The sequence below is a fragment of the Triturus cristatus genome, chromosome 1_2 (genome assembly GCF_964204655.1).
Source record: "Triturus cristatus chromosome 1_2, aTriCri1.1, whole genome shotgun sequence".
NCBI classification, from domain to species: domain Eukaryota; kingdom Metazoa; phylum Chordata; class Amphibia; order Caudata; family Salamandridae; genus Triturus; species Triturus cristatus.
In genome coordinates, this window is record NC_140580.1 from 147,333,074 (window position 1) to 147,359,849 (window position 26,776).

Sequence of the window (26,776 nt, forward strand, 5' to 3'; positions counted from 1 at the left end):
ATTCTTCTGACACAGTATATTTGTCCCGCTCAGTTTCTTCATTATTTTGAAGGTACTCTATAATGTGTTCTCTGATTTCCTCCTTAAATACCGTTTCAGTAAGCGAGCTTGAGTTTATGTGCCATATGATGGGTTGGCTGTGTTCTAGAATGATTTCTAATTGCAACAGTACTAATGAGCGGTCCAGATGTGTTTGCCCCTAACTTTTCCATACTACAAGCACGGGGGACTGCCACCAAGAAGGCCACTTTCAGTGACAAAAGTGTTAGGTCCACGGAGGCCAAATACTTCATAGGGGTACACTTAAGGAGACCAGAGAACTTGTGGCAAGTTCCAAGAGGGAATGAAGTGAGCGAGAGAAGTCATATCTGAAACCAAGAGTCAGTAATAAAAACTTTTCCAGCATCCCGATATCCCAAGCCGGCCCAGGATTGCAAAAACCCAGAATGGCTCAGATACAGGTTAAGTGTGTCCCAGAACAATTGGCAGTCTGACTGAAATGCACAACCGACAGGAGATATGGGTTATTTGGCACTCCACCTTTGAAGCACACCTCAGTACCTAACATAAGGGTTAAAAGTAAAGGGATGGTGGTACAGTGAGCACATTGCAAGGCAAAGAGGAGAAGGGAGCAGAGATAGTCTTCAGATCGCCAAAGAAAGACTCGAGAAATGAAACCATGAACACATGACTAAAAGCGTCCCAGTACTGTCATCCACGTGCAAGAGCAAAATCAACAAAGTTGAACTTTGTTTAAAGCGGCAAACAGGTCCAGGTATGGAACAACAAGTCCCTTGAAGACCTCCTGGAAATGTCTGGGGCTCGGGGACAAATCCTGGGAAGACCATGCTGAACAGACTTTTCCCAAACCACTGATGTGAGCAGAGGTGAATAGGAGATGGCGTTCTGCCCAAGTGTCCAGCTTAATATCCAACAACACAAAAGATCTGGAGCACGCCCGCCCTGTCTGTTGATATAAATGGTCAAAAGCATATTGCTCGGCTACACCACCATAGCATTATTTTTCGGGTGTGACTGAAAAAGCAGCAGAGTCATCAGATCCACTAACAGTTCACTAAAGTTCAAAGACCTTTAGTCCTCCGTCTGGGACCATATCGGGGCTTTCCAGAGCACCCTCAAACTGAATGCAGTGACATCCCTGGTCATAATCATTGAGCCCTGGATAAATGTGGAGAAGTGTGGCTCAAGTGGAGAAGTGTGGCTCAATGGTTAGAGCGGTAGACCCTGATGCAGAGGTCTGGCCCGGACCAGGGTTCAATTCCCGCCTCGGTGGGCTCAATTTCCCCGGACCCGATAATTCTCGCCTCGGTGCCTATTCTAATCATGGGTCTCACTCTGCAACTCTGGGCAATAGCTTGCTTAATCTCCACAACGGCCCCCAAAAGCGCTAGGATGCGCTAGGATGCCTGGCTCTCACCTTGGGGGTGCCCAGGAGTGGGCACTTCACAGGGAAAGGCCAGGAAGGGTTCCACAGCGGTGTGTGCACAGCGCCTGAGAGACCCTTTCGGGGGTGTGCGGAGCGCTATATAAATGCACTACATTTACAGTGAGGCCGAATTCAACCACCACTGGACCTGGAGATACACAGTGATCCTGGAGATGGGACAGGAGATGCAGATGATGTAAAGGAGTCCAGGGTACTGTGAACACACATGATGTACCTTGAGCAAAAGATGCACTTGGTCAGCTGGTAACCTTTCAGTGTCAAGTGAAGGAGAAGCTCCATCATAATGACGTGACACAGGGCAGACCGGAGGCCAAATGGAAGAACCCAGAACTGATGTACACCCTCTGGACAGTAGCTCCACAATCTCTGCTGCTAGCGTCCATTGGGATGTAGAAGTGCACATTGAGGCAGTCAGTTGTGAAGTGGGTGGACCACACTCACAGATTGACCCTCTTTAGAGTAATGATGATCCAAAACTCCTGTAATGGTAGAGCAGTTGGCCTAACGGCTAGGGTGCTCGACCTCAGACCTGGGGAACTGTGTTTGAGTCTCAGTAATGACGCTGAACATCCTGTGATTCTGGGCAAATCACTTAATCTCCCCGTGCCTAACAAAGAATGAATGTGTGTCCTAATGTAACGTAACTTGTGCTATGTAAAGCGCTCTGATACCTGATTGGATTCGGGTCAAGTTCGCGCTATATAAAACTCTGCAAAAAAAATGGTATGTACCAGGAATATTATGAAGAAAACCCTTATCCCCTGCTCATCCGTAGGAACCATCAATATTTTTCCCTTGCCAAAGCTGTTCTATAATGCTCAAGAGAGAGTGAGAGAGATGCTCCCTTGACTGGACACTGTAATTAATGAGCTGGAAGGACGCATGAGTCTAGTGACTGTGACATAGTGTTAGCATGGATCAGGTATCCTTCCAGGACCATACTGAGCCCCCTGCACCTGAGGTGGATGCCTCCCAGAACATGGCAAAGGTCTGAATGCAGCCTTTGAACAGCCAGTGTGGACCACCTCCAGCATAGTCAGGAGAATTGAGACTCCCAGGGAATACTGACTCCTGCTTTTGCTGCAGTTGGAATGTGACAACTCCCCTGCTGTCACCCAGTGGGAGAAGAGGGTTTTTCCTGCCACACCGTGAGCTGGGGAAATGAGAGCTCAGGCCCTGAAGAGAAAGGGAATGACTAGTGCTGCTGTCAGAATGAAAGTGATTGATTCCTGCAGCACATACCATAATGCTTCTAGAGAATCAGACTGATTATAAGCCTATTTATGCCTGATGTGCTTGAGTCGAGTGGATGGAGAACCAGAGGAGGAGAAAGAATATAAGGGCACCTCGAGACACCAGCTCCTGCAGGAGCCTTTAACCCGTGATATCCTCAGGCAGCACCCAACGCAAAACAGAGGGGAAGCAGCAACAGTATCTAAGGGCTATTAAATCAAAAGTAGTTTGCCAATTCATTTTCAGCTGATAATGAATCCCTGTGCATTCTTTCCCAGGTACTACACCCAGAGATACACTAGCTGGACTGAGGGGCGATGCTTTCCAACATAACTTGAGTTAGCAATCACACTGCTTCTTAAGGCTCTCATCTCAGGTACAGGGAAATCAAGGGGCATATTATCAAGCACGGCGTTAACATTATCGCCGCTTTAGCGGTAGAAAACTGCCGCTAAAGCAGCGATAATGGGCTTGATAATATGCCCTTGAGAATTCCAATAGAAGCCCATGTAGACACCAGAACATGGGCTTCTATGGGAATTCTCAAGGGCATATTATCAAACCCATTATCGCCGCTTTTAACCCCGTTTCTTGATAATATGCCCCCAAGTTGGATGCTGATGCCAGCCCAGGGTGAGCAGGGCTTGCATTACCAGCATCTTTCTGGAACTGTCCCGAGGCGTGATTCTCCTCATAAGTGGTGTCTGAGACAGGGAAAAGGGATGTTAACATAATGAAGGCAGGGCAGTCAATAAGAATGCTGGTGTGTGGAGTGCAGATTAGAAGTACTGCCAGTATGTGGCTAAGGTAACGTGTACTCTTATTTTATGATGATTTACCAACCCTACATGTCATACAACTTCACATGGCTCACCTATGATAGCATCACGGCTATCCTATATTCTCTGTTCTCGCATTGAGCCCAGCTGCAGAAACCCTTTATTCCTGAATTTAAAGTCTGTGCTTTAGTGGCTTCTCAGCTGAAAACTGGAACCTGGCTCCCAGACTCTAATTATTCACATCATATTCCTGCCTTGCAGATAAAATACAGAAAAGACTTTCTGTCGATGAAAGGAGCAGCTCAGTATCATCACTTGGGAACAGAAGATAATTTGGTCCTAAAACAAGCCCAGAATGTGAAGAACCTGTCCAGTGAGGTAAGAGTCGCCAAGACCTTAGCAAGCCCCACTTTCTATCGCACGCATTTTCTTTCCACTTTTAAAAATCGTTCACCGCATCGCATCTTGTGCACTAATCACCGGTGAAACAGATTGCTGTTAAAATGCCTTAAGTAGAGTGTGGGCTGATGTACACAACGGTTGATAGTTGCACACTGAGAAGGATGCAACAGAAAGAAGAGATGCAAATGATGTTGTATTCAATAGACTACAAGAAGGTTGTTGATTTGGAGGGTGGAGTGAAGCAGAGAATGCAGTGCAGGAAATAACCTTACAGTCCTTTCTAAAGAGCTTTCTTTATTAATTTTGTATGACTTTTACCGTGACTTGCTTTGCATATCACGGACATAGTTTTATACAGTTTCATGGACAAACCAGATGTAGCTTGCAATCAAACGACGAATCATATTTAAGGTTGTTGTTTAAAATTATGCTACACAAATTCAACCAATTGGCATACTTCTACCAAGGCAAAGTCAACTCCTTTAGGGCCTAAAGAACCATCAGCTACCATCTACAGAAAACGATTTGCTTCTAACGAAAATCATACTACTCTGTTGTATGTTCTCAACATTCCACTCTGACCATCACAATCACCAACATCATACCAACAAATTATCGTGCCCATTCAAGCACCACTGGCGGTATTCAATCACATTAGACATAGTAGTCCCCTTTGAAGCTGATGTTATAAACACGTACCTTCTCTCATGAACCTCCTCCCAAACATTCAAAGATCGACAAGCCACTCCATGTTCTAAGCAACCCACTTTCCACCAGGAAAAGTTTCCAAACATTTGTCCAATATGGCCTGTAGTGGACTGTTGCGGTACTCAACAGCACTTACCTCTTCCGCCAAACAAAAATCACTACACAATATCTTTGCAATCACACCTTTAATTCACCTTTCTCCAATAGAACCCAGTGTACAGCTCCCTGAATCTCTTACGCGCACAACTCAGCACTAAAGCCACAGAGTTGGCAAAAATCACTCAACTAAACTAGACTCCACCTGCATTACACTGCCAAGAAGCCTAGATCCATTCAACTAACGGTCCCTTGAATATACCCTCGCTTGCACAACATTGTGTCATACCTTTTTACCTTGCCTGCAAATTCTTCTTTGAAAACAATCTACATGGGCAGGTAATGCTAATGACACAACAAGGGCACAGTCCTACGCCACACAGATCTGCCTACACAACACATTACAGAGATCTTGAACAGGGTCAAAGTCTGGTGGATTGAAATCTCAAATGTACAAAAAGGACAGCAATATTAAGACATCCCTGCAATGCTATGCTCCTGGGAGAAAGCAGTATACAGATTCTGATAATACAACAAATGATCTCTTCACGACCAAAGCCATGGAAAGTGGACACCATTCTCTCAATTAAATCGCCAGCATCTTCAGCCAAGATGCAGTTATGGTACTGACCCTCCTGCAAGACCAAAGAGCCCCCACAAAACACTCTGGAGGATCTCTGATCTCTTCTAATAAAGGGCTGTATCCCATTGTTGACAAACATGTAAAGTAGGCAAGAGTTGGAGCAGTATAATGCATTGTATATATTGTTGTGGAAAAGTACAACGTAATTTAGAATCTGGGTTACGATGTAATAGTTTATTTCAATTGTCCAGTTTTTTTATTGAAGTATTTTTTTAAATCAAAGACCAATATCAGCCTCACCATCACAGCCAATCCCCAAATCATAGTTTGAAAGACATACACATCAAATGGGGTTTATTCCCCAACCGTTGCAGTCGTGTACATTGCCATCCTCATAACAAGCATTAGGAGGGTGGCAAGCCAGGGGGTAAGACAGGCCAGCTGGCACATTCTTAGCTCTCCCAAGACAATCCCTTTAAGTGAGAGTTGCAGTTGGAAGTTGAAAAATCAGTATCCCAGATGCACTGGGAGTTTTTTCCTAGCACTTGGGAACGATAGTTTTTCTTCTGTCCAGTTCGGCCATGTTGTCCATGGCTTTCTTGGAAAATAAAAACATTGTCTGACATGGTATCAGAAGGGCTGCCCAAGTGGGGTGGGCGTTCCCATGCCATGTCAGCCAGAGAATGTTATGATGAAAGCATGTTTCAAATGACAGCATGACCTCCCCTTCTCAAAGCTAGGTGGGGTTACCAAGACCTGGGTGGGCAGGATATTCATTCGTTTTTTTGAAATTCATTCCTTGTGCTGTGATATTGTGTCCTTTTCTAATTCATGCGTTGGTCAGATGAGTGACCCAATACCTTTGAAGTTTTTTTTTTTTAACCATACAAGTGAGTCGATTATTCATTGTTTGCTTCCTTCCGACTCGGGCTCTCTGTTATTTTTGTTTTGTTTGGTCCATTGCAAAATGTTGTATTGCTGTTCGAATGTACGACCTCAAATGCTTGGGCGGAGTTCCGCCTCGCGAACTAGCTGCCTGCCTCCGGGTTGTTGGCTGAATAGCAGTGTACTCTTCGATGGACCAATGAAGGTTTTGGAAAACAAAAAAACAAAAAAAAACATACAAGTGAGTGATGGACATTTTTGCTCTTAGCAATTGACACCGCCTGTCTACTGATGGTTCTCGCCTTCTTTCAGGTGGAATACAAGAAGGATATGGAGCGAAGCAAAGGCCACAGTATCAACTACTGTGAGACCCCGCAGTTCCAGAACGCCAGCAAGGTCTCAAAATTCACCAGCGATGTAAGTACCATCATACCATGCAGTTCCACTACAGCTTAACTCCCTGGAGATGCTGCCATAGACTAGAGTGTGGGTTAATAGGTTTGCTTCAGATCAGTCGCTGGAACCAGATAAAGACAATGTCAAACACTCTACTGCCTGAATGATGGCAGATGTCTTTGTGCACACAATGTGCTTTTTCCTTGTGAATGATGACGTAAAGCCTCGTCGCATCTAGCAGTATTTCTTATACAGTTTCTTTTCTAGCCTGGTGGCTACCCTTTTTAAAGGCCATATTAAAGAAATGAACCCTCCCTTGCACTATGGCGATATATATATTTTTCTGCGTCAAGGTTTGAATGTGTGTGTGCAAATAGTAAACAACAGAAGCGTTTGTTCAATAAAGCACAATGGTAACACATTTAAGGGTATTCTGCTGCATCTATTGAAAATGGGTCCAGTGTTCTTTTTTTAATTGTGCAATTCTTTGTCTCATAATGGGGCAGATTGTAAACACCTGCAGCCCCTATGGGGCACGGGAGCCCCATCACTCAAGGCACTTTGTCTGGCTGAAGACTTCAAGACATTTAGGCCTTACTAATTAAACATTTAGGAGGCCTACTTAAGGTTGTATGGACCCTATCACTTTGTTATGCTACTGTCTTCTAGACCTAAGTTCGTCAAATATTGCTCTTGATGGATACAGAAAAATACAGACGGTATCAGTGCTCCTACAGCCCAAATAAAAGGCCTTTATCTCCTACCCAAGTGCCAAGGTGAGGATTCATGAGTAAGGCATTCACCATCAAATGCTTTTCTTTTGGTGGCAAAGCTTTTATAGCACAAGATCATTCAGCCACTAGTGCATATCAAGTTCACCTTCAACAAAGTCTTGCCTGGTTCCTTCCATACTATTTTAGCACAGAAAATGTGATTCTAGCACAGGGACTCAAGGTATGGCAAGTGGCAATATCAATGCTATTAATCACCAAGTTTTAACAGCGTAATGCATGTGAAGCAAGGTCGATAACAGGCCAGCACTGCTGCTGCATCCAGCACTTACTCCCACACCAGTGCCTACTCATACCAACATTACAGCAGTTGTAGATGTATAGACTCCTTCATTGCGTGGCACACAGGAGCACAGGCATTGACAGATCAGGGAACACAGGGGGCACAGAAGGTTAGGATCGGTTTGGTAGCGCCATAAGCATACATAGTGTCAAACAACTTCATGTAGTGGACATAGAAATGTTCTAGGAGCCTACTTTGTCGTTTTTCATCTAATTTAGACACAATCTTGCTGCTTTCACGGGCACTAAATGTATCCTAAAATCTTCCTTATGTAGTCAGCTATGCTTTACATATAACATGAGTTTCCAGCCAAAATTATAACATTCTTAAAGGGTTCAAAATGCCTTTATTAAAGTCAATGGAGTGTCTGTGGCATTCCACAAACAGGATTCTTTGAGCAGCTCAGCGGGAACAGAATCATTTCCTATTTCTTTTTTCATTGCGGTAAGCTAACCCTAGATCCTGTTAGCTTGTACTTGGCTTAAAATAACCTTTTGACTACCTCCCAAACGCACACTGTCTATGGTCTATCTCCAAGCAATTGATGACTTGAATGACAAGATATTCACCTAAATTATCAGTCCCATATCACCATCTTTTTATTAATTTTTTTCTAAAATTTTTGTCATGTGGCCATTAATAAAGACACTTTTTAGTTTGCCTAGCATTGCATGGGTGGGATTAATTTGGAAGGGCTGCTTGTGGAGAGCATGTTAATAACTGTACATGAGTACAGGCTAGCCCAAAAGACAATTTTAAATCTGACAAGGAGATTTTATTGCATCGCAAGTGCACTTATATATTAGTTTTACAGAGTGCTTCATAGCACATTTTAGTCACTTAAGAGTTGTGTAGTGTTTAGACAAAGTCTTGGTCAGAAGCAGTCATTCCAATGTATTGTACTGTATTTGTGAAGAGCTTTAGACCCATGATAAGGCTAAAGCAGATAGGTTGTGCGCTACTCTGTAGGTTTTGCATGATACTTAGCAAGAAGAATTCTTCACCTATCACTGTGATCTTGTAGCTGCACCTATTTCTGCAATGGAATAATTTAGAGTCAGAAATAACTGTGCATCTGATCAGGCCCCCTATCTTTGTGATGGCAATAGGTTCCAGTTCTTGGGGTGACTGTGATTAAGTTCAACTTATGTCCAGACCTTATCATTCCACCGTTCTGAGAAAGATTGATCCTATTTATTGGTTGGCTTCTTATCTGTTTTGAAAGAGTCAGGTCTTTTTCTCCTTCCTGAACTCCATCATTGCTACTATTTGTCTGAGCGGAGAGTGGATTTTAGAATTTTACTGCTAATACAGGGAACAATGTCCTACTGACACATTTGCCTTATAAGAGGGAATGTTAAACTGAAGTACCAGTCTAGAGTGGAGGTTTTTTTCTGTAAGTATTTTTGAAGCTTTTGTGGATGAAGGATGGTGTCTTGGCGTGAATAACCCTGTGGTCAATGGAGAGTGCCTTGAAGGCAGACGGTCTTGTCTTAAATAGCTAGTGAAGACATTAACTTGCTGCTGCACTTTGAATCCTCTGCAGTCTTTGGGTTAGGAAAAAGAATGCACCTAGGTAGACACAGTTTGCAAAATCTAGTGGAGACATGACAAAGACAAGCCTCAGCATGCAGGGCAGAGTGAAATCTAGATGAAACCTAGGCGAACAATGATGCAATGAATAGTCAGCATGGTGTGGAAAGTTCCTTCTCTGACTTAGTTCACATTGAAGAACATGGAATTGTGCAATTCATGTTCACTCCCAGATTTCTTACTTTCGTCAAAGTCGTTGGTGGGGAGTCAAGTTCGTGGGCCACATGGTTGTAGGCTGGTAGCTTTTCTATTCTCCACAGGGTAAGATCTAAATTTTGGAAGAAATAAGTTTTAGGTGTTTACTCAGCATCACTTGAAAGAAGGCTCAGAGGCACCTGATTTGTCCAGATTTGTCAAGATTTCCAGTAATAGGATCATCTGCGTATTGTTGGATTAGTTGCAGCAAGTAACATCGAAAGCTATGATGGAAACATGTTGTGGACTTATGTAAACATAGGAGAATGGCAAGATGATTGAGCCTTGAGATATGCCAAAGTCTTCGCTGAGAGGAGCTAAAGTAAATGGGGTAAGAAAAGTTTGAAGAGTTTGTTTTTAAGCATTTCTTGGATTTCATGTGCATTGTTTGAGCTATTAGGCAAGGCTTCATTCAGAGCAACCCACAGCCTGGGGCCCTTTCATACCAGAGGCCTGCTTCCTTGTTTCAGCCACTTGATGTTTATCTGCTGTCCAATAACAGAGTCCAGATTCCTGCAAGATGTTTAGCGAGGTTTCTGTTTTGCACGATGAAGAGGATTTTGAACGTGATCAGGGCATCCACTGGGAGCCAGTAAAGCACTGCTAGGGTTCGTTTTTCATTCTTGTGATTTAAAAGGTTCAAGAACGATCTGTTTATCTGCTTTTCTATCCTTTGCATCGTGTCAGGATGCTGCTGCAGGAGCCCGGCATAACTAATATTACAGTAGTAGGTGAGCCATCACAGGATGTCTTGTCACCTCTTCGCCATGGTTGGTTTGGAACCGTGGGATGATTTTCTGGAGTAGGAAGCACTTCAGGATGATACCATTCTGTCTCAGGCAATTGCCAGATTTTCCCCCAAGTCTACTGGACTGTACAGACATTGATGTGACGTGTGACCCCTTCTGTACTTCAAGCCTGCAGACTAAACCTACCAGCAATCCAGAAACAATGGCCTGGCATATGAGCAGTGGCGGCTCGCCGAGGGTGTGCCGTGGGGCGGTGAGGCGGGGCGGGGCGGGGAGGGGCACGGTGGGGGTTAGTAAACTCTGGCATACGGCTGAACGGAGTTAAGCCTCTGGTGCAGGAAACCAGGGTTCGAGCCTCGAGGTCGCGTCCACATCCTGTGATTCTGGGCAAATCACTTAATCTCCCCGTGCCTGAATGTGTAATGTAAATACGGTGCTATGTAAAGCGCTCCAATACCTTCGGGTCGAGTTCGTGCTATATAAATATGCAAAAAAACCCAAACTATTTACATTGCGCGCTGCAACACCAACTACGCGATGCAGCGTGTGCAATGTAAATTGTTTTATTTATTTCTATACTTAACTCCGTTCAGCCGTATGATGGAGTTTACTACACCCCACCCTGCCCCTCCCCCTCCCCACCACGCCACAGCACTCCCTCGGCGAGCCGCCACTGCATATGAGTGTCCCTGAACAGCCCACAAATGTTGATTTTATTCAGGACTCATCACAGTCTCGTTAAATTCTGTAATCGAGAGGGGTAGTGGGGGCAGGCGAAGGACTGCTTCTTTTTCTGCCAACGTCTTTGAGTTATCAACCTCATATGTTTGAGACACAGCCTGACTAATTTGTTCTGTGACACCATCTGGGTTTGTTACTAATTACATTCCAAATCGTCTGTCCTTTCAAAGTCATTGACCTACCATTCAGCTGGACTTGTAAGGGCCAGAAAGTTTGCAATAGCGTGACAGTTGAAAACTATTTTTTTTCGTTTGCCTATAACTGTAGCACTGTTTCACAAATTTGACTTTAATTTGCCAGATGCTTAGCATGTTTTGCTTACTTTTAATAGTTTTGAATTTCTGCGAATTTATCAAGTTGGAGCATAAAAAACTTTAATCTTACTCAGTAAAATGCATTTTCTTGGTTTGGTGTATATGAGTTTTGGTACTTCTTAGGAAATTAGATTTGCAAAAATGTGGGGGTCAGCTTGAATGTGTTAAAAGCTAGAGCTATCTGGACACTTAGTCCACAGACAGTCCACAAAGCCAGGTAAGCAGACTCTCCATGAACCAGATTGTTTTACAAAAAGTTAAAACTCCTCCTCCCCCGTTAGATGAGGGAGAATTTTGGCTGGGTCATCCATTTTGGCCACAACATTGGGGCTGCAGATCCAAAGACTCTGATTGGCTCGCTGCAACAGAAGAGTATCTGTTGCAACAACCCTTCCATGATTCTATTCTATTCTGGGTATTTGTAAAGTGCACAGCTATCTCCGTAGAGGTGTCACAGGAATGTGGGGCTTGGTCCCCGCATAGAAAAAAACAAATTTGAATGGAGCCAAACAGGGACACGGAGAGCATCCATCAAATTACTTGCTCTTGTGGGCTGACGGAGTGCTGTTGTGGAGATGCTGGGATAATGGCACCCTCATTTATTTAAAATAAAATAAAAAAAAGGAAATTTACCCACAGGGTTTTTATGCCCTGGACCAGGGTTCGTGATCCTCTGAGAAAGACTTTGAGGTTCGCCTCCGCAGACCTCCAAGCGAGGGCTTCTTGTCCCCCTTTAATCCATGCTGGTCAGCCCTCTCGGGCAGTGCTTGATTTGTAAATAAATAAGTGCCAGGGCCCTTCTCAGGAGGCCACTGCTGCTTACCCAACCCATTGCCCTTAGCAGTGCTGCCACTGACAGAACCAACACAACTACTAACCATCATACATCTTCAAGTGTGACATTTTAGGCAATTCCAGGCCCCCAAAGCTATAAGAATGGCTTGGGTGACAGGTATTAGTCATTTTAAAGTATATTGAACTAATAAACAACTGTTATTGTGCTAATCTCTAAATAGGAAAAAAAGCGCCACCATGTGGCAGCCTTTCATTAGTGCAGGAGTTGACAATTAAGTTCTGGTGTGGAGTACGGAAACCACCGGCTCAAATTAAGCCCTGCTCTCGAGTTCAATGACCTGGGTCCATGTTCACAAACTCTGCAGGGCTGTGGGAGACCCAGCAAAGTTCCATGAGCTTGAAGGGTTTAAAAACCCAGATCAGGGTTCGGAAATCGAGACTTGATGAACAGGACCGGATCCTATGTTGCTGGCTGTACAGCTGAAGTCCTCTCATGAAGCATGCCTCCTCCTCACTCTCAACAATTGTAATAAATAGCATTTTACACTCTGCTCAGCTTCATATATATTATTTATGGCATGAATGGATCAATCTCCTGCAGAGTTCATAAACTCTGCAGGGCTGTGGGAGATCCAGCAAAGTTCACTGAGCCTGAAGTGCTTAGAAACCCAGATCAGGATTTGGAAACCGAGACTAGGGTTTTCAATCCTAAAAAATAAACAAATGAATAATAATAGTATTAAAATATGCAATACTAAAGGGGGCCAACCCATGCTTAGCTGTCCATGGAAGGTGATGAACAGGACCGGTCCCCATGTTGATGGCCTGGCCAATAACCCTGGCTGTACACAGCTGAATAGCTCTCATGAAGCATGCCCCCTCCTCACTCTCAACAATGGTCATAAATGGCATTTTACACTCTGCTCAGCTTCATATATATTATTTATGGCATGAATGGATCGACACCATATCCAGAGCACCATTGTGCTCTGGATATGGATAAATACCTTTATTTATAATTGCTGCAGGGCATTCACCATAAATGCAGATGTGCAATGTAATATGCAATTTATTACCATTGTTGGGATGCCCCTCCTCTGTGGGGAGGGGCATCTTGACCCAATGCATGCTTCACCTCTTGGGAGTCATATCCTCTGCCCACAGTCTTGTACACACCTTTGCATTTCAGCCTATTGTGCCACATCATAGAGCATTCAGTTTCTTAGAAAATGAGGCATTACATTTCATAGCCCACTACTGATGCCAATTTATGACGCAACCATATTGAATTAATAATTTTTAGAAGCATGTAAAAACAATCAGATTTAAATATTCCTGTCAATGAGATTTACAGTTTCCAAGGGAAATCCTATGCTACTTAAAATAAAAATGTTCATTTTGTTGCATGAAATCCTGCCCATCCCTGGCACCAGTCTTTCTCTGTGTTTAGCTCTCTCTTCTGTTCCCTTTCTTTTTTTCTCGCTCTCTTTCACTCTCCTTTTCTCTTTTTAGTTCTCTCACTCTTTCTAGAGCTTTCTATGGTTACGTTTTGTGATTTTACTTTTGCTTTCATTTTTTATGATACATGAATAGCGAATATTCTATGGAAAATGCTTGAACCGCTAAAAAGCGCACCTTGATATAGTATTATTATTAACGTAGTGGGTTAGAAGGTAAAGCTTTGGGAGCTACTTTCTCATCAGTTTTGTTTCTCTCCACAGCTGAAATACAAAGAAAACTACCAAAACAAAATGAAAGGCCATTACCAAGGCATGGGTATGGACAAGCGCATGCTGCACGCCATGAAGGTGGGCAGCCTGGCTAGCAATGTAAGTACTCCATGCATTTAGCATATTACTTGAATACTTGTTTGTAGGACAGTGAAGGCCCCTGGGACCAAGCAACCAAAAAACATATTAGTATATGTACAATACAGATATATACTTATATATAGTTAGCAGGCAGGATTTTGAACAAAGAATTATGCATGCCTCTGAGGCCAAACAGCCCTCAAGTCATATACTATAAGCGCAATAGAAAAATATGTAGCGTTACCACAACAGTATTTATAACATAAATAATGTACAGTGTTGATTAAAATGTGGCAAGTAGAAGCTTGCAGTTTTTTAGTTCCAAAAAAGCATAGGTTCTAAGATACTTTGCCCTCATTCGCAAAGCTATTTGTGGATGTAAGTTCGATCTTAGGAGTGCAACAGGGCTTTAAGAATTGACAGATGTCGGTTTTGCACACGTAAAATGATTCGCTCACAAAGGGGTTTCCATATGAGTAAATATCCAATTGTGGATAGAAAGTTGGCGTTCCTGGGTGACAACATCCTGCTAGTTTATCAACACCTGCATATTTACATTTTTGAAGTATTCACAACCAGGGGCGGCTGGTGACATTTGAAAGTGGTGAGGCGTAAAATAATTGGCATACTGCATCGTAGCGAGCGAGCGTAGCGAGCGAGCCCAAAAAACCTAAGTGGGGTTCGGGGGTATTCCCCCCTAGCTGGAAAATTTTGAGCGGAGCGAGGCCGGTCCTCCTTCACCCTCCCCCAGGTGCATAGACTCTGGGCCTGATCTCACACTGTGCTCCCGAGGGCGGAAATTGAATTGGAAGAGAGACACCGCGGCCCCAGTGCATGCATGGGAAGCACATATAACAGGAGATTCATTTTGTATTTGACCCCCAACGTACTGCCTCACAGCCACATCGGTATATTGCTGAACTTTTCCTTAACTAAGAACTTGTCATCTTGGATTTGCAGAGCCTGCGCAACACCAGCTTCACAATAGTTGCCCCCTCTACTACTTAATGAATCACACATGACATGAACAATACCATGCAATTTTATACTGTTCTGAGAACACCGTGCGACAGTGCTGTGAGTGACGTGTCTTTGTTTCTAAATCCTCCTCCCTGTTGACTTATTGCTGCATTTGTCTGATGGCTCCTGTTGATAGGGACAGACTGGGACTGAAAAATGTGTGAGCATCAAAAGAAATGTGGCCTCTGCTTACTAAGCACCCAGTCCCCGCCGCGCCAATTGTACACTCAGTAGTGTAGTACACAGTCTCTGCACCGTCCGGACACCACTGCCCCCGGCCCTCAGCCTCAGACATATGTTGTATCCCCGCTACACCCGGCCGGGAACTCAACAAAAGTCAATTATATATATTTATTATCATCACATTATGTGTACAATAATACGGGGGCCGGCGCCGCGGCCAGAGGCTGCGCTGACCCGGGTCACAGAGGGGGCACCCGCCCGACTCTTACTTGTTGTTCCAACTTACAATGATTCACGATCACGAACAGATTATTAGCAATAGCCACGAGTGAGCAGTAGACTGTAGAGACACCGGCACGAGGTCCGTCTGGTGGTGCGACTCGTGACTCGTGTGGTGCGGTGACGTGTCGGACGCTGCGACGACAGCGTAGGAAATGGCCAATCACTACTGCATGGCTTCACATAAGCCACAGTGATTGGCCATACAAGTGCGACAGTGCCACCACCCATGCGCGACAACCATATCCATATGCCATTGCCTGCTCGGCCTCAGGCTCAGGCTGCGCGGTCTCTTAGCCAATCCTGGCGCTTTAAATGCAGCGCCACTGCGCCAGGATTGGCTAAGGGGCATGGTTACTCCTCACCCATTATGAGACCCGGGGCTGCGGTATGAAGCACCCTCGGGTCCCTCGCCAGTCGCTACTACTGAAGGGGAAGGGAAGGTACTACTGTGCGCATGTTCGGGCTGGTCATAAAATTTACCAGCCCAAAAACGGAAATGTGCACTGCTGCTGCACTGCTGCTCTATAGTGCAGCTCTCACTCAAGCTGCCACAGCCCCGCCCCCCACCCCCTTCAGCGCAGTCCGATTGAGTCAGGCTTGTACTGCGCTGCGGCAAGATTACTTTGTTACTGAATAAAATTTTAGCATCACCGTCGTCCATGTGGCTTAGTGGGGCAATGCCCCAACGCCCCAATGGACGCACCGCCCCTGTAATGACAACCTCTTTTACAACCCATTCCCACCCTGGCTCGCTAGAGATGTACTCCTGTCAGTGGCAGGAGTAAATCCCTTTCCAAAGTGGGAAGGCAATATCCACCCCTATCCAAACTGATCGGGTGTAGGCAAAGTGGTTTCTATATAGGAGTGGGGAGTATATTCCCTATGGACAAATATATGAAAACAATGAGCAAGTGCCTTCGTAATTGCTATGGTGTTTACACATGAAAACATTTTACAAAACATCATAAGTGGGCCCTATAGTGCTAGAATGCATCAGACTCCAATGAAAGGCTGGGACTAAAAGCATTGAGACCGACTCTTTTTGCAATGGCATGTGTTCTTTTGACTTCTTTCCTGCATGAGGAGTGTATTGTTCCCCGTGGAGAAAACCCTTCCCGTAGACCCCCTTTCAGTTTTGGGTGTGTGTTCATGCCACCTTGGAAAGGCAGTCCATTTCAGACATTTCCCACTCTGATGGGAATTGGGTGATAGGAGGGTTGTGAATAACTACAAACATATGTCTGTGGGTTTGCACACAGTGTGACGGCATTCTAGCCATAGAACGCCCTCTTCCCGCCGCTTGAAGTATATTTTTGACAACATGAAAAAATCTTGTATTAGTAAATCCTTTAACATGTCCAAACCAACTCTTGGGAAATCTAAAAGTGCTTTTGCAGTTGTGAAGAAAGCTATCTTATGTGCAAGCATTCTCGCAAATAACTTTGTAAACGTGATCCCAGAGGCCAATTCACAAAAGCATTTGTGAGTACGGGGTGTAGTTATACAGGAGTAATCTTCAGCCAATGCCCCTGGCTTATAAGCGAAAAATTGATCATTTATAGTGCATGTCAGATGTACTTATTGTGCAACCCACGGATGGCAAGTCGTTTATGTTACTTGCTAAGTGGAAAATAAGTATTTCTCTTTATTATTGTTGTGATGAGCAATATAACTCTTGCTGCACCCTTTGCCCTCAGTGGATGTGCGTACTGTACCTGGCGTGCTGCTATAATGATCATATTACCTGATTTCACTCAATTCCCTCGCTTCACTGAATGGCAATAAGTGTGTATACAACAGAAAATTCAGTTTTTTTTCTGATTTCATTCATTCCCCTTACTTCACTGAATGGCAATAAGTGTGTATACAAATGAAAATTCTGAATTCATAAAGAATCATTTAAAACAATAAAGGGGGTACTCCTTTGTGCCCCTACATACCTTTGTGAATCAGCCCCGAAATGTGCTACTCCTTAGTAAAAGTGCAAGGAGTGCACAGCCCTTTCTGTTTGTACCATCTGCATATGGACAATCCCTGACTAGTCCCATTTTATTCCCATTATGGATGTTTGGGGTTAATCCACAAAGGCGTGAAGAGTGTATAAAAGAGTACTACAGGAGTGTTACTTCGAGTGTGCCAAAATGCCTTTCTGAAGAGGCTCCATCGTGTCCTGATAACATAAAAAGCAGTCTCAGCAGTGCTGACTTTGGTTAATGGGTGCCATGGCGTGTGCCACAATTCCACATTAGTGACCTTTGAGTGCTTGAAATACGAATGTCAGATGACATAACTTGACATAATGTCAGATCACAAAACCTCCACCTGCTTCGCCAAGTGAAATAGGCAGATTTTGCCTTACATCACTGCACAGGCTTACCAAAACTGGAGAGCGGCAGTTTTCAGATTACTGTGAGTAAGGTGCCATACACTTACACATACACAATAAAGCAGGTAATTGATTATCAGATATGATAAATTACATTTAGCAGGATGATTAAAACGTACCCTTTTCTAAATATCTTGTAGCAAGTCTTGCGGCTGACACAATACAACTTTTACTGAGCTTACTGCTTCAATCCCCAGACAGTTTAAGCACTCTGCAAAAATATGAATATAGACCTATGTTTATGACATCATATGTTGCAGATTTTAACTGTCATTCTGATGGATGCTTCTAGCCACAGAACCCTGCCTTTTTCAATTCACCCAGACTGGATCTGAAATCTTTTTTGCAATGCTTCTGCGTGCCGATAGGTGGTGCCATTTGAAACTGTTGCAGCTTTGAACCGCTTCCTGACGTGACGGCCCAGAGCTGTATATAGGCACCACCAATGCGCGCTGGTATGGGTTCCTTTTATGCACCCTTCGATGTGGAAGCAGAGCTCCGCTCGGGAATGTTTGTTGGCTCTTCACCAACTTCCAAAACTGTTTTCAGTGAGCGTGCTAGGGGCGTATTTCCTCAAGGCTTCAAGCTATGCCGTACTTTCAGAAAGTAGATGTTGATTACCGACATGTACGATATGTGCCTTTGGTGTCTGAGAGTGAAGCATGAATCAGAGTCATTCTAAAAATGCTTCCTGTTGCATCCGAAGGCCATCAAGAAGCGGGAGGCGAAAGTTTATGTCTCTGAGCACAAAAAATGAGGTAAGTAGTGTTCTAAATCTGCACCTTATGATCAGAATGCAGAATGAGCAGAGTACCACAAAATGAGGTCAACACTAACCCTGGGCGTAGTGGGCGTAGTGGGGCTACGCGGAGCATCACGGAGTGGAGGAAATCTACACACACTCCGCGTAGCCCCACCACGCGCCACCCGCCTCCCTCCTGCCCTCTTTTAAATGCCCTTACAATCTTTAAAAGCGTTTTAAAAGTAATTAAAATGACTTGCCTGAGCTGCGGAATGCGAATGCAAAATGCGATGCAGCGTACGCTACGAAATTCGTTTTATTTATTTAATTGTTTCTTTACCTCCAATTATCCATATTCCGGTGTTTAGTACCCCCCACCCTGCCCCTCCCCCGCCTTCCTGCCCCACGGAACTCCCTCCACGTGCCGCGGCTGTCCTGAGGGCATTCAGGTAAATTCTACCAGAGCCAAGGCCACCACTATAGCCTTGGCTAGGGATGTTCTGGAGTGGGATATCCAGGGGGCTACATGGGCATCTTTCCACACTTTTAAGAGGCATTACTGCCTTGAATATGCAGGTAGGGCTGTTAGGTCATGTAGGATTTTCTAGCTTCACATCGGCAACTCAGACACTCCACCTTTAGAGTGGTGGTGTTTTGCTAAGTTTTTAAAATGTGAGGAATCTGCAGTTAGTAGCATCTATCAGAAGAACTTTATTACCTTCAGTAATGCTCTTCATGGTGGAAACTCTATCAAACTGCAGATTTCTCACTGCCTTCCCTCCTTCCTGTTCTGTGGAGTGGACTTCTAGGTGTTAATAATGTTACATGTTAAATTCTGCACACTGTCACGCTTTTAATCTATAATTGACAATCTGGATTCATACATGTGGAATACTTTAGTGAAAAGAGATTTAAGCACAATACGGGTCTGTGCCATCACTACCAAAGGCGGGGTGAACATACCAAGGCATCTAATGGCACCTCCTATTTATGAATGAGTTTGAGAACAAGTTTCTGTCCATTTTTGTCTGATTGTATTCAGGAGTGCCTGCAATAGAGATGTAACCTGAGTTGCAGCAACCTTCATGTGGGCTATGAGAGTGGCCTCAGTGACCTCCCGTCTGCCCCAGTGGTGTGGCCACTCAGCCAGGCTCCTTGCAGTGCACTGAGGCCTGTGTTATAGGCTGTGCCCCCAACTTGGGCTGTTGAGATCACCCTCTCACTGCATCGAGACTCACAGGCACTGAAGATAAATGCGTTAGATGTGGGACAGATATTCAAGCACAAATCCTACTGAGCGCGCGGGCTGGGCTGTGAGAAGAAATTGTTCATTCAGTGTGTACAACGGTCCTGGCCCATAGGGGTGGCTCGCTTTGTATTACACAGTGTCACATCATGCGAGAGGCCTGACGCATGAGTTAAAATGGCTAATACTTCACCCATGCAGACTTCACACTGGTAACAACACACAGCAAAGCATAATTCAGTACAGTTGCATGGTAAGACTTCATGTTTATCTGCAGGGTACACGTGTGACATCTGTGATGCAAGAGAGCCTGCAGCTCCTGTTCTGCGTGCATCATGTTGCTTTTAAAAGTGCCATAGAGAAAAATGACATTTGTCCCCAACTCCTGCCCTTTTCACCGAGTTGACATTTGTTGCCCCTAACATACATAGGAAGCCCACCCGCTAGTGTATTTTAAATGTAACACTTTTTAATAAAACAATAATATCCTGATAGTAGCGACAATACTTAAACAAACTACAAGGCACATGTAATATGTAAGGGTGGGCTGAACTCCGCGGAATCTCGCGGAGTTTTTAGGTAACTTAAAACTCTGTGAGTTCTGCCCACTCCTATAAAAACCATGTCCATTTATAATTTCTGCTAGCGGGCGAACATAAAGATGGAATAGCGTAGGGCTCAATGTTGTTCCTTCAGGGACCCCACACATTGAAGAATGTGAATCTGAGCAGAAAGACTCCTCATAGACTTGAAAGCTTCTGTTTTTCAGGACGGAGGCGAACCACTTGAGAGCTAAGCCAGCAATTCCATCCTCTTCAGACCTCTGCATTAGAATTGGAGGGGATACAGTATCAAGGGCTGTGCTCAGATCCAATAGTAAAACTGCGGCTGATCCACCTTGATCAGGGATTCTTTTCAGCTGTTCAGTGACGACTAACAGAAATGTTTACGGAAGCGCTTTTAAGTTGGATGTAAAAGTTTATAATTCTCCAAGAAAGAGGTGAGATGTTTGTTAACAAATTTCTCTAAGATGTTGCCAGGGCCAGCTTTAGAGCTGTTGGCGCCCAGTGCGACAATGCTTGTTGGCGCCCCCCAAGGACCACCTCCACCACAGATTCCCTAGCCCCAACCTTTAACAGTGCCCAAGTCTCCATAACCAATCTCTCTCAGATGCATTTATAGCGCCACTCATACCAGTGTAGGATCACAGAGCCCTTTGCCTCACACACACATTACACAGAGACAATCAATCATGCATGTGTAACTCAGCCTATATGAAATGTTACAAAAGCCAGAGGACCACAAGGTGTAGGAGTCACATGTCATCCATACTGGTAAGCAGTGTAATTTATTAGTGGTCTAGAGAAGCACAAACTCAGTATTTAAAAAAGAACACCATAGTTGAGGGTTCCCTTTAATAATAAGAATAGATTTCTGCCCAAATTATTCCTTTTTGCAAACATTAATCCTTGCTCAAATCTATACTTTGCAGCGTGCATGCAGTTCTTTGAAAAAAGTTAATAGTTCAGTACAGTAAGAAAGTGCATAGAATGTAAATAGGTCAGTGGGTTACCGCTTTTAAAAGAGACATCATTGTGTCACTTGCAAATTATAAATTGAAATACTATGTTAGGATTTTAATTTATAAATTGCAAGTAACAAAGGGATCTCCCTTTTAAAAGCAGTAACCCACTCACCTATATACATTCTATGCACTGTGTAATCTGCTCTGTATTAGTTTTCTGCAACAGGCGCATTAACCCTCTGCGCTACTTTATAGTGAGTCAACCCCAATTAAACAAAACTCGGTCACTCTTCAGAAGGAACATTAATCAAAGAATTTTTCCTGACATTTTTTGTTGCCCAGAAATTGCTGGAGGAAACGAACGCGGCAGCAGGTGCTTTAAAATAATAATATTCTTGCAAACAGGGTGCCCCCCGGAAGCCAGCACCCGGTGCGGTGGCACCGGTCGCACCGCCCTAGAGGTGGCGCTGGATGTTGCTGATGCCAAGGATTAAGGAGATCGGCCTGTAGTTTTCAGCTTGTGTAGGATATAAGGATGGTTTCTTAAGCATAGGTCTCACAATTGCATGTTTACAGGCAGACAGAATGTTACGGCTCTCCAGTGAGTGGTTTAAAATGTTGGTCAAGACCAGGATTGCATTTCCACCTTTCATAAATATGTCAGGAGGTGCTGGATCTAACAGGGTTTCAGATTTTACAGTTTTTATGAGCCCTTTAATGTCTTCCTTTCTGACCTCATAGAAAGCTGTCAGTTTCTCCTTTGCTATCCCATCTGGATGAGGTTTGTTGGCAACACCATTAGTGTCTATTTCCCCTGCCAGAGTGGCACAGATACTATTAACTTTTTCAAGAAAATAATTTGTTAGCTTGTTACAGCGGGACTCAGATGGTGAGGGCCTGGACTGATTCACTGGTCAGTTATATAAAAGAGTTGAAAATGTTCAATAGCTAATATTGAAAACACACATCACTATCTCTGAATATTAGATTTAAACACATTTTGAATTTGGAGTAGTGTGCCTGTGAACTGTCAGTGAACTGGCCGAAGAGGGCATGAAAGATCTAAAATTGGATCATAAATTTAAAGCTGTTTCAAACAAGCCTCCACAAAAAACGTTTGGGAGAGGGCCCCCAAAATCCTTAATATGTCCCTGCAAAACATCTGAGCAATCATATCTCTATTTATACACGTTCACAGACAAGGTTAGTATCAAACCCCCTATCTATATTGCTACATCTAGGGATTCAAGACAAATGCAAATGGGGTTTGATACACCAACCAGTTACTCTCTTTATACATCTTTCATTTAACAACAAAAGTTATTTTCTTAAAACATACCTCACGCAGTCAGGTCACATAGCTTATTCATAGCTATGCCTTTCTTTTACCTACTAGTGACTTCACAAGTTTTTTCCTCACACTTTTATGAGTGTTTATATTATATTTACTCAGGATCCAAACTTTTTTTCTGACATAGCCACTAGAGGTGTAATCAAGAAATGCTGTATACGAGGGATGGGGTTGATATGGTCAATGGATGTACAGAAATTTGTCACCTGACTTTGCAGCTCAATGAAGTTTGCGAGGTTTAACAAAGAACAATTAGACAGAGGGAAGTGATAAATGGATAAGATGATGGTCCTTCCTGAAATAGATTTCATGGTTCAGAAGAGAGCGGTGAGAAGAGAGAATCAACAGCCTTTCAGTCTAATATAAATAACACCGCTTGCATTCTATCTTTTCATTGTCTGAAGGCAGATCTGTCAGCACAGTCTGTTCACTTTCTTAAAGTTAACACTTAATCCTAGAAGAAAGAATACTTTCAAAGTTTGAGAAACTGCTTGATGCTCCTTCTCGAGAGAGAGACATGGCATCTAAAGAAGGTATGCAACACTCATTTCAGGACCTCAAGTTCTCTGCGACAATGTCTATAAATCCCAACTACTGTTGTCTCATTTTGCCATGATGGTAAAGGTGACTACTTTGGCACTGGCTTCTGAGATTAAAAAATGAGCATGCTAGACCAAACAATTCCTCTACCCACTGTTGCTCTACTGTAACACATTTTTCATCTCTATGTCATTTCTAAAAGACACTGACGATGACTGTGAGTGAAGACTATTTGGAGCCTTAGCCTATGTAGAGGCCTATTAGCTGCCCCATCAAAGAGGCTTACAATGTATTAGATATATAAAGACCATGATTGACAATGATTTGTTCTAGAGAAACAAAATGAACATACCAGGAGAATCCAAGATTTACCTTAGTGAATTTTTGCTTCTTTTCAACCTTTTAACAGTTTTTTTGATGAAGCAAATTTGAAGGTCACAGTGGTATTATTGATGCACCCACGTGCAATGGAATTTGTAATTTTGGTAAGAGGCATCTTAAGGATGTGCTAAATATCTCAGACATTTTGCAAGCATCTTCATATTCTCGCCAATGCAAAATAGCCCTGACTGAGGTATGTGATGGCTGGTGTAAATAATCAAATTGTTTGCCTACATTCAGGATATGCATGTTAGTCAGCTGATGTTATAGGTCAGTACCTAATTTTATAATTCCAAATGTTAATATATTATTGATTGCTCAATGATATGATGCAACTGTCTTTACATTTGTTTGACTTTCAGATTGCCTACAAATCAGACACGGGTAATGATGATGTGGACTACAACTATCCAGCTACACTTGCACCTTCATATCAGACAACAAGAAAGCTGGTGCCGTTAAAAGATGTAAGAATGAGATTTGTTCCAACATTTGATTTCACACTGAGAAACATAGTTTGCACTTGTATGTACCTGCCATGTCAAAGTGTACTTGAGATTCAGGTCTGGCCACTAGGTTAGGTGTTGTCTTGTCATTTGTAGCGGAGAAGATAGGTAATATGTTGCAACCATTCATATCAGAGGGAGTTTGTTAGAATATCATAATGACTAGGAAGTAACTTTAAAAATGGAGATATGAGATTTACTGGGTATCAGACGTTGTTGTAACACAGCCATGAATCCTCTCAAATTGTATATCACTAGTTTAGACCAAATAGAGTAGAGAGCTGATGCATTATGAAATGTTTACATTAGTGCACCCAATTACCTTGACTGCCACTCCTTTGAATTGAACACTGTATCAATCATAATAATTACCATGAATTGTTATGAACTCCGTTTGGCTCTGAACCCCATAGTGATAATACAGTACTTACAGTTGTAAATCTGCAAAGTCAAAGTAATGCCAGGTAGAGGTAATGGCCAGGACCAGCATCACGGTACGGTTGTAGCAGTGATCGGTCACTGTAATGTGGTGACTTACTTCAATTCAATTCCATTGATAGGAAAGACCAGACACATTATAGTGGCAAGGATCTTAACCATCTGCCAAGATCCCCATCACAACTAACACAAATTGCCACTTTTATGGGTTGTATCATAATAAAAGCAATTTCATCAATGATGCTCTAAATGTTTTATTTCATGCTGAGTTGCGTTATGTTTGCTTTGGTTATTATACTAAAGTTGACCGGAATGAAGAAAAGGCTCTTTGTGACAGGCTTTCTGAAAGGATCTTCTTGTTGTACATATTCTAGGTGAACTACCGTCAGAGCATTGACAAAGTGAAGTACAGCTCATTAACTACTACTCCAGAAATGATACAAGCCAAAATTAATGCACAGCAGCTGAGTAATGTAAGTATTACTGTTAAGTTTAGAGTTTAGAGTTAGAAATGCAGCAATATGCACAACCCACAACCCTACTGGCATTTGGAATATGTGTGTGGTGGGGGTGCCTAGTACAAAGGTTTTTCATCTTCTTGAAGAATCTGCCAAATTATTTTGGGTATCTGCTAGGGTGCTCGTATGCATGCTAACCAACAATGCTGAAAGTGTGCATGCAATGTGCAGTTGTTCTAGGTCAATATAAAATCTTTAAAATGATTTACATTTTGCAAATACATGTACGTTTTAAAGTCATCATCATAAAGAAAGGTTCGCTGTGATCTGTTAATTTCCTGTCCTCTTATGCATGTAATGCTGCATTGTATGCATGTAATGCTGACCATAGCTCTACATGGCTTGCATGAATTGTTGTCAAATAGACTTTTGTATGCTTGAGTGCTCTCAACATCCAGTGTGTAAGCCTTGCTCTCCACTGTTAACAATGGAAAGAAAAAAAAATCAATTATCCTAAAGGAATGTGTTCCTATATTTATGTTTTTTTCACTTCACTGCAGTGTTTCCTCATCATACTGCTCTCTAGAAGTTATCATAACCATTACATAGATTCCAGAATGCAAATTGTTTAATCTAGGTGAAATTTCCATAGAATTATTTGAATCTTCAAGGGTTGATGATCACATCTTGCACTTTGCACTGTGGTGGGTCATATCTTCTGTAACACCAGAAAAGCCGAACACTGTATCCCCGAACAAAGTCACATGCTTGTTCTTCCCAAAAATGGAAATAGAACTATATTGGACAATCTCCCTTTTTAATGGTGTTATGACAATTTACAGAACACCGTACTGAGTCATTTACCAACATTTATTTGATATTGTTTCTCCATTTCCAGGATCCAACAGCGAAAAGCATATGATCACTTTTACATTCCTGCCAGATTGAGCTGATCCAGCTCCATGAGGATGAAAACTGCCCCCTAGTCAATAGACTCAGACGCCACCAAAGTTCGACCAGAGAGTGTCCATGATTGTCGGGGAACAGACTTAGTGGCACAGGTGCTGAGAGGGGACGCAGTCTGCGAAGATGCCGGTACACCCATTATGAACTCCACCATTGCTAAATCAAGACTCTGTGACCTACTAGACCGCAGTGTAGGACGGAGGAAGCGGTCAGCAGTGGGCCACAGCCACGTGTCGTTGGCTCGCGAGGCACAGAGTTAGTGACACAAGGCAAGTTGTGGATAGTGTTCGCTCACCTCTATAACGATGATCCTGTTCCCTCCGGACTGCAACGCGTCATCCTCTTACCCCTCTCCGTGTGTGCGATGAAATCTATTCTGCCTTTAAATAATCGATGTTCAATTCCAAATCTGTGACCTACTTGACCGTGGTGTAGGCCTGAGGCAGCGGTCAGCACAGGCCATTCACCCAGTGTCGCCGGCATAGGTTGGATGGCCCCACCGGCCTGCGTAGTTCACGTTCAGTTACGCCACATGTCGCCGGCTGGCGTTGAACAGGGTTAGTGGCACCACATGTCGCCGGCTGGTGTTGAACAGGGTTAGTGGCACCACGTGTCGCTGGCTGGCGTTGAACAGGATTAGTGGCACCACGTGTCCCCGGCTGGCATTGGATGGCCCCACCGGCCTGCGTAGTTCAGGTTCAGTGGCGCCACATGTCGCAAGATGCCCATATGGAACTATGCCTCACTGATCGGGGGGGTCTGGTGCTGTGGCCACTGGCCCTCGGGCTTGGAGCTTGCACCGGCACGTGATGGCCCTCCTTGACACACGCCAGTGTCGGAAGGTGATCAGTGTGGCCTGGCTGCGCAGGGGCGGGCCTGACGGGTTCGTGGTCCAGCGTGCCGGGGTCCGGCAGGCGCACAGCATTGCAG

At 43.6% G+C, this 26,776-nt stretch overlaps 1 protein-coding gene across 1 annotated transcript in view; it reads left to right on the forward strand.

Annotated features, from left to right (window-relative positions):
• The window catches only part of NRAP (nebulin related anchoring protein), a 289,660-nt gene that overhangs the window by 94,220 nt on the left and 168,664 nt on the right, over nucleotides 1-26,776 (forward strand). The window contains exons 11-15 of the mRNA XM_085603355.1: nucleotides 3,742-3,858; nucleotides 6,467-6,571; nucleotides 13,733-13,840; nucleotides 23,841-23,945; nucleotides 24,797-24,895. Of these exons, the coding sequence (XP_085459481.1) occupies nucleotides 3,742-3,858; nucleotides 6,467-6,571; nucleotides 13,733-13,840; nucleotides 23,841-23,945; nucleotides 24,797-24,895 (534 nt within the window). The remainder of the gene's footprint in view (nucleotides 1-3,741; nucleotides 3,859-6,466; nucleotides 6,572-13,732; nucleotides 13,841-23,840; nucleotides 23,946-24,796; nucleotides 24,896-26,776) is intronic.